Genomic DNA, 12629 nt, shown 5'->3' with positions numbered 1-12629 from the left:
GGCGCGGCTCCGATCTGGCGTTGCTGTGGCTGTGGTGTAGGCTGGCAGCTGTAGCTCCAATTCAACACCTAGCCTGGGAACCTCCATACCCCTGGATTTGGCCCTAAAAAAAAGACAAAAAAAAAAAAACAACCCAAAAAAAACCTTTGCTGTGAAAAAACAAGAGATGCAAAAACATAAAATACAGCTTACTGAATTAATATAAAGGGGACATCATGTAACTACCCTTACAACATCTCAAAATTTCCCTCTCAATTAAAACTCTCTCCCTGCTCAAAGGTAACCATTATTGTGACTTTTTTTTTTTTTTTTTTTTTGGCCGTGGCATGCGGAAGTTCCTGGGCTGGGGATCAAACCTGCTGCACCACGGCAGTGAAAGTGCTGGATCCTTAACCGCTAGGCTGCTAGGGACTTCTTATCCTGACTTCTCTGGCAGCCACCTCTCTCTTCCTGATCTCTGAGTGCTTTATGTTGCTCGCAGAGGTGACTCTCATCCTTCACTCCAGAGTCCGCCCTTCCCGTCCGAGGCACAGCATCAGACTACATGCTTGTGTGGCCCTTGGCTGGTTCCTGTCAGTGGGGTGTGTGCTGTTTCCAGGATAAGCCTGAAGACATCTGACTTGCTTCCTAGTGGTCTCTTTTCTTCCCTCCAGTTGGAACCTGAAACGACTCCTTTCCAACCTGCAAATGCTAACACAGTGTCCTTTGAGAGCTGGAACCACGTGCTGGAGGGAACGGGTCCCAGAGTGACGTGCTGAAACAGCCGTACCACCAACTGAGACCACTCACCTCAGAACAGAAGAGAGCCATGAACTCTTGCTGCTTAAGCCATTGTATCGGTGGCTCTTTTTACCGTAACTCCTACACCTTTCAACCAGATTCAGGGTTGGGCTCATCGGACTTCAATGCACACTGTCAGTTCGGTGTTGCGTGTTGCCACTGAAAGTCTTTGGTAGGTGCCTGGGCCGCAGGAGGACTGCTCAGGCTGGTTCTCGAGGTCGTCAGCTGGCCTGGTGCTGTGCACATCATACCTATGATTAGGCACATTTGTATTAGGATACCTTTCCACATTTGGTCCTAAGTACCTGTAGAAATCAAATCGCATTTTCCTTTTGTTTTCGTTTTCGTTTTTTTCTTTTTTGGCCTCCCCATAGCATGTGGAGTTCCTGCACCAGGGATTAGATCCAAGCCAAAGTTGCAACCTACGCCACAATTGTGGCAATGCCGGATCCTAAACCCACTTCACCAGGCTGGGGATTGAACATGTGTCCCAGTGCTCCCGAGGTGCTGCTGATCCCATTGTGCCAGAAGGGAACTCCCAAATAAAATTTTCTAGTACACACTTATCCAGAATCTTTTCAATTTTAACTTAGTAGAGCTTAAAGGTGAAAAAAGTTAAATAAGAATAGTTTTACAGACATTACAAATTAAGCGAAATGATTAAATAGATTTTGATTATATTCATTCTGGTCAAGAGTATATGGATAAACTTTATTTCTATCAAGTAAATATAAAATCCTTATGTCCAGTCACTTAGCAAACCCTGCCAGATATTGGATTCCAGTTCCCACGGCCCTACTTCAAGCCTTATTCCTTCTCTTGAAAATTTGTAGTAGTTTCCTAACTGCTTTTCACTGTCAGTTTGTCGCCTGTGCACCTTTTTGGGGACTAGGTCAGCTCTTGTCCTTGCTCTGCAGAATTTATCTACAGAAACATCCCCATGTGTTCCTGCAACCTGGCCCCTGCCCTCCCTTTTACGTCTTCTGTTCCCCATTTTCCTTCTCTTTAGGTCCCGTTCAGGTCTGACTCACTTCCAAACATGCGACTTTTCCTGACTTCCTCTTCTACCCACCTTTTCTTTTTCTCCTTCACACAGACCGATGAGTGTTGAAATCATACCAGTTTACAAGATTCTGCACAAATGATACTTCTGTTACCAGAATTCTTATTGGAAGAAAATTCATTTGCAACTCAGTTTAGAGAATTTCCTGTGATATATGGGTTTTTTTTGTTTTCGTTGTTATAATTATTTTATTTTTAAAAAATTTTAGCGGAGTTCCCGTCGTGGCGCAGTGGTTAACGAATCTGACTAGGAACCATGAGGTTGCGGGTTCGGTCCCTGCCCTTGCTCAGTGGGTTAACGATCCAGCGATGCCGTGAGCTGTGGTGTAGGTTGCAGACGCGGCTCGGATCCCGAGTTGCTGTGGCTCTGGTGTAGGCCAGTGGCTACAGCTCCGATTCGACCCCTGGCCTGGGAACCTCCATATGCCGAGGGAGCGGCTCAAGAAATAGCAAAAAGACCAAAAAAATAAAATAAAAAAATAAATAAATTTTAGCCACACCCAAAGCATGCAGAAGTTCCCAGGCCAGGGATCAAACCTGCACCACAGCAGTGACCCAAGCTACTGTAGTGACAATGCCAGATCCTTAGCCAGCTCCAGCTGTGCCATGAGGGAATTCCTCCTGTGATGCAGTTTTTGGTTATGGGTATAATGCTGTAACTCTCAGTATATTTGGGGCTCTTCGAAAGCAGCAAACATTTTCTCATCTTTGATGCTACCGTGGGTGGGCTGATCTGTGAATTCAGCTCTTACTGATTGTAAGAGCTTTCTACAAACATAAGATACATAATGGAAGGACTTTAAGAATTATATATGTTTTATTTTCCTCAACTTTTTTTGGCGGATGGTGTCTTTGTAATACTAAAGGAAAAGTTGTTTTTGTTTTTTGGTTTTTTTTTTTTTTGTAAACAAAGCAAAAAAGTTGCTAATCCCACATTAAAGGGTTTTTTTTGTTTTTTTTTTGTTTTTTTGTCTTTTGTCTTTTTAGGGCCATACCCGCAGCATGTGGAGGTTCCCAGGCTAGGGATCTGATCAGAGCTGTAGCTGCCCACCTACACCTCAGCTCATGGCAACGCTGGATCCTTAACCCACTGAGCGAGGCCAGGGATCGAACCCACAACCTCATGGTTCCTGGTTGGATCTATTTCCACTGCACCATGATGGGAAGTCCCAAAGTTTTTTTTATAGGCGTTCCCTTTGTGGCTCAGTAGGTTAAGAACCTGACCATAGTGTCTGTGAGGATGCAGGTTCAAACCCTGTCCTTGCTTAGTGGGTTAAGTATTTGGCTTTGCCACGAGCTGTGGTGTAGGCCACAGAAGCAGCTTGGAATCAGCGATGCTGTGGTGTAGGCTGGCAGCTGCAGCTCTGATTCGACCCCTCCCCTGGGAACCTCCATCCCCCAGTAAACTTGTGTAAGCAAAGCTCAGTCTGGTTCCCAAGGAACTTGATTTGCTACAGTTGGTGCCAGGAGTGGTCATTCTGGAATTTGGGAACCCTTAGGCAGGCCGGCTCTGATGACTTCATCACAAGGAGTAGGTGCAATGCGGGTGACAGTGGTGCAGTTCAAGCTCTGACTGCGGTGCCTGGTCTGGCACACCAGTGGAAGCAACTGCCCAGGCAGCTGGCAGTACTGGGTATTTGGAAAGGCAATGGGAGAGAATGGAATTGGTGGCTGGAGTAATAGATCCCTGGGGAGAAGACAAAGGCTGAGGGTGATTAGCTAGTGATTAAAGGTTAAATTGATAACCAGAGGGCTTACCAGCTAGCCCATAAAGAGATCAGCTGCAGTCACAGCCCCGTGCCTGGTTAGGTGGTAGAGCCCCAGAGGAAGCTGGATTCTCAATCCGAGCTGGTGTTCTACCACAGGGGGAGGGCCTGGATCAGGAACGGGGACCAGACCCTGAGAGGCAGGATGGGGACATCTGGGTGGGTGCGTTCAAATCCTGAATCCCAGGTACCTGCTCCTCTCCACTCCCAGCCCCTCAGCCTGCAGACAGTGCGAGAGGGCTGTCGTGAGCCATAGCACACTCTCCCTTGGGAACTGCTGCCTCCTCCTCTTCTGGCCGTTAAGTCACAACATGACCTGGCCAAAAGGTCCGGGGCCTGTTAAGGGGGCATGTGAGACGGGCTGGTCAGGGAACAGAAACCATGTAGAAATTTGAACGAGGAACGTTTAAAGCCTCATGAACGAGCGAAGAGTTTGCCAAGGCGTAAAGAAGACCGAAGGTGATGACACTAGCAGACGCAGGGAGCACCTCCCTGAGGTGGCATCTCGAGGAGGACGAACTGGAATGACTTGACCGGTTGGTGTCCACAGCCTCTGTCACCGCTTCCTGGTGCAGGCACCTCGGGCTCTTGGATGGATGGAGTGACCGTGGGCTGGGGTGGAGCACGTGGCACTCCGACTCGCCAGGGCTGATCCAGCTGCTGCTCCCGTTGAATGCAACAGACTGAGTGCTGGACCCTGAGTAGGACCCAGCCTGGAGGAGGACAGTCACCTGGGGGCTCGTTGGCAAAACTGAACCTCTTGTGCACCCAAAGGTGCCGCGACGCGTCTTGAATCCACGCGTATTCCAGGCACCTTTTCCATACCAGGGCCTTGGTGAGCTCTGGTAGCCAAGCCTCCAGGCGTTTAATCCACTGCCGGGGTCCCGCCTAGCGGCGCGCTGGACGTAAGGCCCGCTTCACAGAGAGGAGCTGCAGCAGGTGCAATGCGGTCGTGAGACTTGCTGTTCTTTCACAGCCTGATAGGGTGGGGGTGGCAGGCTCAGCTCAGGTGACCCCCGGGATGCATGTCAGTGACCGTCACAAGGTGCACTGTCCCCAGTGTAGATAATTCAAGCTCTGCCAAAAGGCGGCCGTGGGAGTGGCCCTGCTTTTACCGTCACTCCCATCCTCTCGCTCAATTTGTGTTTCTCGCCACACCTCTGGAGTCTGCAGGTTTAGTCTCAGCTCCCGAGGGGAAACCCCCAGGGGCGCAGGAAGAGTACCCTTCCGTTTCAAGCCTTAGCTGCTGCCCAGCCACTCAAGTTCCTTATGCCAAGAGACTGGCCAGCCTGCTGGGGGTGGCTTGTTGGTCGGAAGTCAGGGCTGCTGTTGCACAGCAGGGTGGGAAGCAGCTACTTGGCACCCAGTTGGCGATTGGGTATTTCCCGCCTCACTGCCCAGGGTGGTGGTAAATGCAGTGGCTGTGGCTTGAGGAGAGCATGGCGACCAGGGATGAGGGTGGGGTCATCCCCAGGCAAGCCAGCGGGACCAGCAGAGGTGCTAAACCGGGAGGTAGGCGAGGGAAGGGTAGCATTGGCACCTTTGAGACCAGTGTCGGGACAAGGACATGCAGTTCATCCCATAACCCTGCTTTTCGTTTTCCCCAGGAAGAGCCCCCCCCCCCCCCCCGACTCCCCCAGGGGCTGCTCCCAGGACACACCTGAGCAGCCCGGTGTAGCGAGCCGTCGGTAGGACTGCAGCCAACACCGGATGCCCAGAGCTCCCAGTTCATCACCCCAGCAGCTGCTCGAAACACAGCTGCTCCTGATGGTTGCCTCTGCTGCAAAGAGCGTCTTGGCCCAAGGGCACACCCCTTTCCCGGGAGCCAGCAGATAGTGACGGCTCAGCGCCCTTAACCAGTGGGGGACAACTTGGTGGGACCAAGCTGGGTCCAGAGCAAGCCTTTGTAGCGACTGCATCTTGGACCAGTCCTCCCTCCACCCCCCCACCCCAGAGGCCCATCCTGAGAGCCCTACCCAGTAACCTTTCCGAAGGCAAGCCTCCAGCCAGGGTCAGCCTCCCGGGGCCCAGACCTGTGCCAGTGTATGTGTATAACCTACTCAGGGATGTGAATGGGGAGATTTGGTCATTGTTTTTAAAAACGGGATCGTATTTTCACAGATTTCTGCATCTTCAAGTCAGCTACCACAACTCTGAATCACTCTTGTCAGAGGTTCTGTGTTTCAGTGTGTGGATGTTACAGAATCTACTCAGGGGCTGCCCTCCTTTCCTTTTTTTTTTTTTCTTTTTGTCTTTTTAGGGCTGCACTTGCCGAATATGGAGGTTCCCAGGCTAGGGGTTCAATCAGAGCTATAGCTTCCGGCCTACACCACAGCCACAGCAACTCAGGATCCTTAACCCACTGAGTGAGGCCAGGGATCGAACCTTCATCCTCATGGATACTAGTCGGCTTTGTTAACCGCTGAGCCACGACGGGAAATCCTGCTCTATTGTGTGTGTGTGTGTGTGTGTGTGTGTGTGTGTGTGTCTTTTTAGGGCTGCACTTATGGCATATGGAGGTTCCCAGGCTAGGGGTCTAATCAGAGCTATAGCCACTGGCCTACACCACAGCCACAGTAACATGGCATCTGAGCCTCGTCTGTGACCTACACCACAGCTTACGGCAATGCTGGATCCTTAACCCACTGAGCGAGGCCAGGAATCGAACCCGAAACCTCATGGTTCCTAGTGGGTTCATTAACCATGGAGCCAGAAGGGAACTCCTTATCCCGGAGATTTTGAGTGCAGACTCAAGTCATGTTGCCTGGGGTTGAACCCAGGTTCTATTACTCACTGTTCAGTCCGGGCGTATTAAAATTAAAACAAAATCTAAGTCAGAAGTTTGTCTTGGTGTTCCCCTCGTGGCTCAGCAGTAACTAACCCGACGAGGATCCATGAGAATGGGGGTTCGCTCCCTGGCCTCGCTCAGTGGGTTAAATGATCTGGTGTGGTGTAGGTCGCAGACGAGGTGTGGCTCCGGCGTGGCTGTGGCTCCGATTCGACCCCGGGTCTGGGAACTTCCATATGCCGCACCTGCAGCCCTAAAAAAAAAAAAAAAAGTTTGTCTTAATGACCTGTTTCTGTATCTCTAATTGTGCCATCTCCATGTTATTCAGTCTAAGAATTTCCTCAAACCTAACAGGTTTTGGAAAATGTTGAACTTGGGTTTTTTAGAGTCAAGTATTCAAATGCAAATGCTAAGTAATACTTTTTAATAAATGATTTCATGATTACGTAGATCTGCCTCCAGTTAATTTGAAGATACTCTACATAAATGTTTATTGCAGTAGTGGTATGCATTTTGTGTAAATTTTATTACATTGTTTTAATTAAGTAAATAATGAGTAAATTGCCTGACTGTAGAGGCTCTTTTCAATGTTATCCAATTATATGACTTAGATTTTAATGTTTCTTTATTGCCTCATGGGTTCTTTTTGGTTTTTTAAAGCTACAGAAGTGGTAAACAAATCCAGTGTTAAGGATTCAGTACTACGTGAAGATGGGAAGAATCAGTTACTGGAAAAAAAGGTGAATCATTGCAAATATGAGTAATTCTAAAGAGATAACTTTCACTGAGTCAGCAAGCACTTATTAAGTGTCTATTATATGCCAGGCACTGTGGATACAGTTGTTAAAATGCCAAAGGAGTTCTTGTGTTCCCAGAGGAGCGAAAAGTTTAATTTGTGTGGGGGAAGGGAAAGAGTCACGTAGTTTCTCTGGGGTGCGGTGAGTTAGGGTCACGGTGCAGGTCAATTCTGAGAGCTGTGGGAATGATAGCGGAGACGTCTCACCCAGTGGCCACAGCAACTCCGGATCCGAGCCGTGTCCGCAACCTACACCACAGCTCACAGTAACGCCGGATCCCTGACCCACTTACCGAGGCAAGGGATTGAACCCGCTCCTCATGGATACTAGTCAGATTCGTTTCCGACGCACCGCAATAGGAACTCCTTTCTAATTCAGTTTTAGTGCTGTTACGTTCTGCTTTTTCCAAGTAGTGGGAGAGGAACCCGGGATGTCTTTCTGAAGGAAGAATCCATATCTGAGCTGAGATCTAAAGGATGATTAGGGAGTTCCCGTTGTGGCACAGCAGAAATGAATCTGACTAGAAACCATGAGGTTGCAGGTTCGATCCCTGGCCTCGCTCAGTGGGTCAAGGATCCAGCGTTGCCGTGAGCTGTGGTAGAGGTCACAGATGTGGCTCAGATCTGTCGTTACCATGGCTGTGGTGTAGGCTGACAGCTGCAGCTCCTATTCAGCCCCTAGCCTGGGAACCTCCATGTGCTTCAGGTGTGGCCCTAGAAAGCAAAAAAAAGTATAGATTTAAAATTTCTGTGACCAAGTGTTAAAACATATTCTTTCACAATTATTTTTAAAGTACTGTTGGTATACATTTGTTCAGGACAGCATAAAAATAAAATCTGGAAAATAGGACTTCCCTTGTGGCTCAAGGGTTAAGGATCCGGTGTTGTCACTGCTGTGGCTTGGGCTGCAGCTGTGGTACAGGTTTGCAATAAAATATCTACATAATCAAGGGTATGGCAAAAAAAAAAAAATAAAAATCTGAAAAATGTTAAAAATAAAGTTTAGTTGTAAATGAATCCTATAGTGAAATGGAGAAATGCTTTTTTCCCCTTAGTTTATGAATAAATACTGCACTTGGGTGGATCATAGCAGGAGGGGAATGGAGTTCCCGTTGTGGCTCAACGGTAACGAACCCAACTTGTATCCATGAGGACGTGGGTTGGATCCCTAGCCTCGCTCAGCGGGTTGGGGATCCTGCGTTGCTGTGGCCGTGATGCAGGCCGGCAGCTATAGCTCCGATTTGACCCCTAGCCGGGAACTTCCTATGCCGTGGGTGGGTGCAGCCCTGAAAAAAGACACACACACCCCAACCAAACGAAAAACAGGAAGAGAATATACTGTATCGTAAAAAAACGTTTAGTAGCTAGATCCACATACCTCAAACGGTTGTGATTCGTTTCCTCAGTGGCCTCTTTGGACGTGATAAGTGCTTGCTCTTCTTGACGCTCTTCTGCCACACAGCCCGTCCGTAGCACCTCCCGTTACACCCGTTACACGCACGACTCCGGCTCGTGCTGAGCTCGTGCCCTCCCAGCCCGTGATGCTGCTGCGCGCCCGCCAGGGCTGAGGAAGATCGAGGAAGATCGCTGCTCTGGGAGACTCAGGCCGGAGGAAGCTTGACGAGAGATGCCAGCAGCCGTGTCCCCCTCCTCGGATGTGCTCCATCGCGTTGTAGTTTGGCTTATAGATCCCTCTCGTGAATGCATGTGCTAGCGAAGTGTTTTTCCATGTTTCTGCAGAATCTTCATTCTTGTAGCAGCCACACAGCAAGGGTTTCCATCAAGTTGTCTCCTCAGTCCTCCCGGAACAGGCGCGCAGAGCAGCCGTGTCCTGACAGAACCCAGAGGCGTATCAGCTCCCTGGCTCCTTCCAGGGGCTTAATTGCTCAGCGTGACCAAGGGGCTCCAGTTCTGCAGGAGGTGGAATGTAAGAGAAAACACTGGCCAGAGGAAAGCATAAACCGTGAAAAAAGCGGAGAAAGCATGAGCCTTAAAAGAAGACGTGTCACGCGTGGTAGTCCACTGGAGAAAGCAAGCGAGCTCAGGGCCTCGGGAGACGGTGCGGATGCGGCCGACCTCTGCCCGGATCCTGAGGACTCACAAGTGCCCAGGAACCGCTTTCGCGATGTTCGGTATTTGGATGCTCTGGAGAAATGCCAGCTGGTTGAAAGGCTCCAGCAGGCAGCAGCCCTGGTGGTGACCCTGCTGTATGAGGACGGCTCCACCCAGCTGGGGGCTGATCCGGTTAGTAAACAGTGTCGCCTTTTGCTCTCTTGTTTGTTTGTTGTGTTGACACCAGAAAAGAAAGCCATTTTCTTAGCGTCCGATTTTGATAGGAGAGCTAGAAATACGATTTTAAGCTCACAGCAACGCTGGATCCTTAACCCCCTGAGTGAGGCTAGGGCTCGAACCTGCATCCTCATGGATCCTGGTCGGGTTTGTTACCATCGAGCCACAACAGGAGCTCCCTAGAAATGTGGCTTTAAGCCTTCCTCTTTCCCCCAGGGATGAGTGGCTGGAGGCATGGTTCTCCTCAGGGTTTTAAGACACTGCCAGAGGTTTTCCAGAGTAGCTTGTCCTATTTTACATTCTGCTGGCAACGGCTGAGGGTTCCAGATTCTTCAGTTCTTGTTACCTGCTTTTTTTATGTTAGCCATTCTTCTGTGTGTGAAGTGGTATTTCATGTGGTTTTCAGTGGCATTTCCTAGTAACGGGTGGCAGTGAGCATCTGCTCACATGCTTGTTGGCTGTTTATATGCAGTCTTTGGTGAGAGTTCAGTTCAGATCTTTTGCTCATTTTAAAATGGGGTTATTTGTGTTTTGTTTTGGATCTTAAGGGTTTTTTGTATATTCTGATACAAGTCTCTGGTCAGATATGTGATTTATAATTCTCCAAATCTGCCTTGTTTTTATCGATTTCTTGAGGAAATCTTTTGAAGCACAAAAGTTTTTAATTTAATCAACTACAGATAATCGTCCTTATTTTATTGCTTGTGCTTTTGTTGTTATATTTAAGAATGCTCTGGGAGTTCCTGTTGTGGCACAGTGGTTAACGAATCTGACTAGGAACCATGAGGTTGCAGGTTCGATCCCTGGCCTTGCTCAGTGGGCTAAGGATCCAGCGTTGCTGTGGCTGTGGTGTAGGCCGGCGACTACAGCTCTGGTTAGACTGCTAGCCTGGGAGCCTCCACATGCCGAGGGATCGGCCCTAGAAAAGGCAAAAATACAAAAAAAAAAAAAAATGCTCTGCTTATCCTCGGTCATGAAGATGTATTTACTGTATTTTCTTCTAAGGATTTATCGTTTCAGCTCTTACATTTACACCTGTGATCCATTCTGAGTTTATTTTTGTGTATACCAAAACAAGGGCACAAACCCACCCTCTTTCATGTTGATGTCTAGTTTTCCTAGCACTGTTTGTTTTTCGTTTTTGTTTTTGGGGTTTTTTTTTTTTTTTTTTTTTTTTTTGCTTTTTAGGGCCTCACCAAGGCATATGGATGTTCCCGGGCTAGGGGTCAAATTGGAGCTATTGCTGCCAGCCTGCACCCAGCCACAGTAACGCCAGATCTGAGCTACGTCTGCGACCTACACCACAGCTCACGGCAACGCTGGATCCTTAACCCACTGAGCGAGGCCAGGGATCAAACCGCATCCTCATGGATACTAGTCAGATTCGTTTCTGCTGCGCCACAGCGGGAACTCCCCCACCTTTCATTTTTGAAAGACGTTTTTACGGGATAAAGAATTATGTATTGGTAGTTTTTTTGTTCAGTAATTTAAAGATGTTATACCACTCTCTTCTAACTTGCTTTGTTTCCCTTAAGAAATCAGCTGTCACCCTTGTCTTGTTTTTACTTAGGCAGTGTCCCCCACCCCCACCCCACCTCAGCTTCTCTTAAGGTTTTCTCTTTGTCCCTGTTTCAAGCAGTTTGATAGAGATGTGATTTGATGGCGTTGTCTTCATGTTTCTTGTGCTTGGGTTTTATTGATCTTGGTTCTACGACTTCGCTTGGGAAGTTTGAGCTTTATGGTCCTTAAACAAGAGATGTCTCTCTGTTACATACGTCTTCACTGATTTCTTTCATTAGTATTTTGTAATTTTCAGTATCAGATCCTGTATGTGTTTTATTAATTTCTAAGTATTTAATTTTGGGGAATAGTTATAAATGGTAGTTTCTTTTTTTAAAAAAGTTTATTTACATGTTCATTGGTTGTGTATAGAAATACAGTTGATTTTTGTGTTTTGATCTTGTGTCTTGAAATCTTGCTAAACTCACGTATTAGTTTCAGGAGGGTTTTTTGGTTGGTTTGGTTGGTTGGTTGGTTTTGGGGTTTTTGTTTTTTGGGTTTTTTTTGTAGATTCCTTTGGGTTTTCTACACAAACATTTATATTACCTCTGAATAGGGACAGTGTAGCTCTTCCTTTCTGATCTGTGTACCTTTTCTTTCTTTTGCCTGCTGTGCTGCACTGGCCGAGACCTCCATTACGATTTTGAATGGGGAAGAGACCAGATTTGGAGAATAAGATCATGGATTTGGCTGTTGGCTTTGATTGTCATTAAAAGAACTGTTCATTTACAAATTTTAATTTTAGGCCTCCTCTTTCTGCTTAATTATAAAACAACAATATCTTTCTTCTTCTTCTTTTTTGTCTTTTTGCCTTTTCTAGGGCCGCTCCTGTGGCATATGGAGGTTCCCAGGCTAGGGGTCTAATCGGAGCTGTAGCCGCCAGCCTACGCCAGAGCCACAGCCTCTCGGGATCTGAGCCGCGTCTGCAACCTACACCACAGCTCACAGCAATGCCGGCTCCTTAACCCACTGAGTGAGGCCAGGGATTGAACCCTCAACCTCATGGTTCCTAGTCGGATTCGTTAACCACTGCGCCATGACGGGAATTCCCAACAATATCTTTCTTGAATAAATACACTGTGTATTTTTTATTTTGAAACTTGGTTTTATCGTGTATTCACAGGCTCTAGTTTCCTCTATTAAAGGCATTGTGATGCTAATTCAGAGCCACCCGGAGGAAGGCAGTGGTCCTCCCACTGCCCCAGCCCCTGGCGGTGGTCAGGAGGGAGGCTTCACACCCAGTGATGAGTGTGTCTACATACAAACTGAACGCTCTTCTGTTCGGGGCCAGGAGCAAGAGGCACACCACCAATTTGCCAGGTAGTAAATCTTCACTCACTACCTTAAATCCTACTTACTCATGGGTGTTATCCTAATCTAGTGTTTCCCAAACTCCAATTTTCGTGATTAAACTTTCAGAAGTTTTATAGGAGCACATGGAAATAAAACAGATTTTCTGCCAACGCTGCCGTCCTCTCCCTCAAAGAGCTCCTGGAACGGAGGGTCCCTCTGTGGGAGCTGCTCCAGGATTTGAGTCGGCATCTCAATGAGAAGTTGATGACAGAAGCATCAGCTTTTCTTTTTCTTT

The 12629-nt window shown here is 47.9% G+C and overlaps 1 protein-coding gene across 43 annotated transcripts in view; it reads left to right on the top strand.

The window, feature by feature from the left end:
- Positions 1-12629, top strand: part of POLN (DNA polymerase nu) — a 129499-nt gene that overhangs the window by 17020 nt on the left and 99850 nt on the right. For 30 of the 43 annotated variants that reach the window (XR_014812040.1, XR_014812041.1, XR_014812044.1 and 27 more), the window contains 3 exons: positions 7057-7136; positions 8933-9436; positions 12165-12361. Coding sequence is in view for 33 of the 43 variants with exons in the window: in XM_021100921.2 (XP_020956580.2) it covers positions 7057-7136; positions 8933-9436; positions 12165-12361 (781 nt within the window). In the remaining 10 variants the exon portion in view is untranslated. The remainder of the gene's footprint in view (positions 1-7056; positions 7137-8932; positions 9437-12164; positions 12362-12629) is intronic. The other 13 variants (XM_084971237.1, XM_084971243.1, XM_084971236.1 and 10 more) reach the window with 2 other exon arrangements.

The sequence above is a fragment of the Sus scrofa genome, chromosome 8, assembly GCF_054392235.1.
Source record: "Sus scrofa isolate SSC_HxYL_T2T_F1_AM1 chromosome 8, Sscrofa_HxYL_maternal_Yorkshire_Landrace_v2.0, whole genome shotgun sequence".
Taxonomy (NCBI): Eukaryota; Metazoa; Chordata; class Mammalia; order Artiodactyla; family Suidae; genus Sus; species Sus scrofa.
Note: the sequence above shows the minus strand (reverse complement) of the source record. Positions and strands in the feature narration are given on the sequence as shown.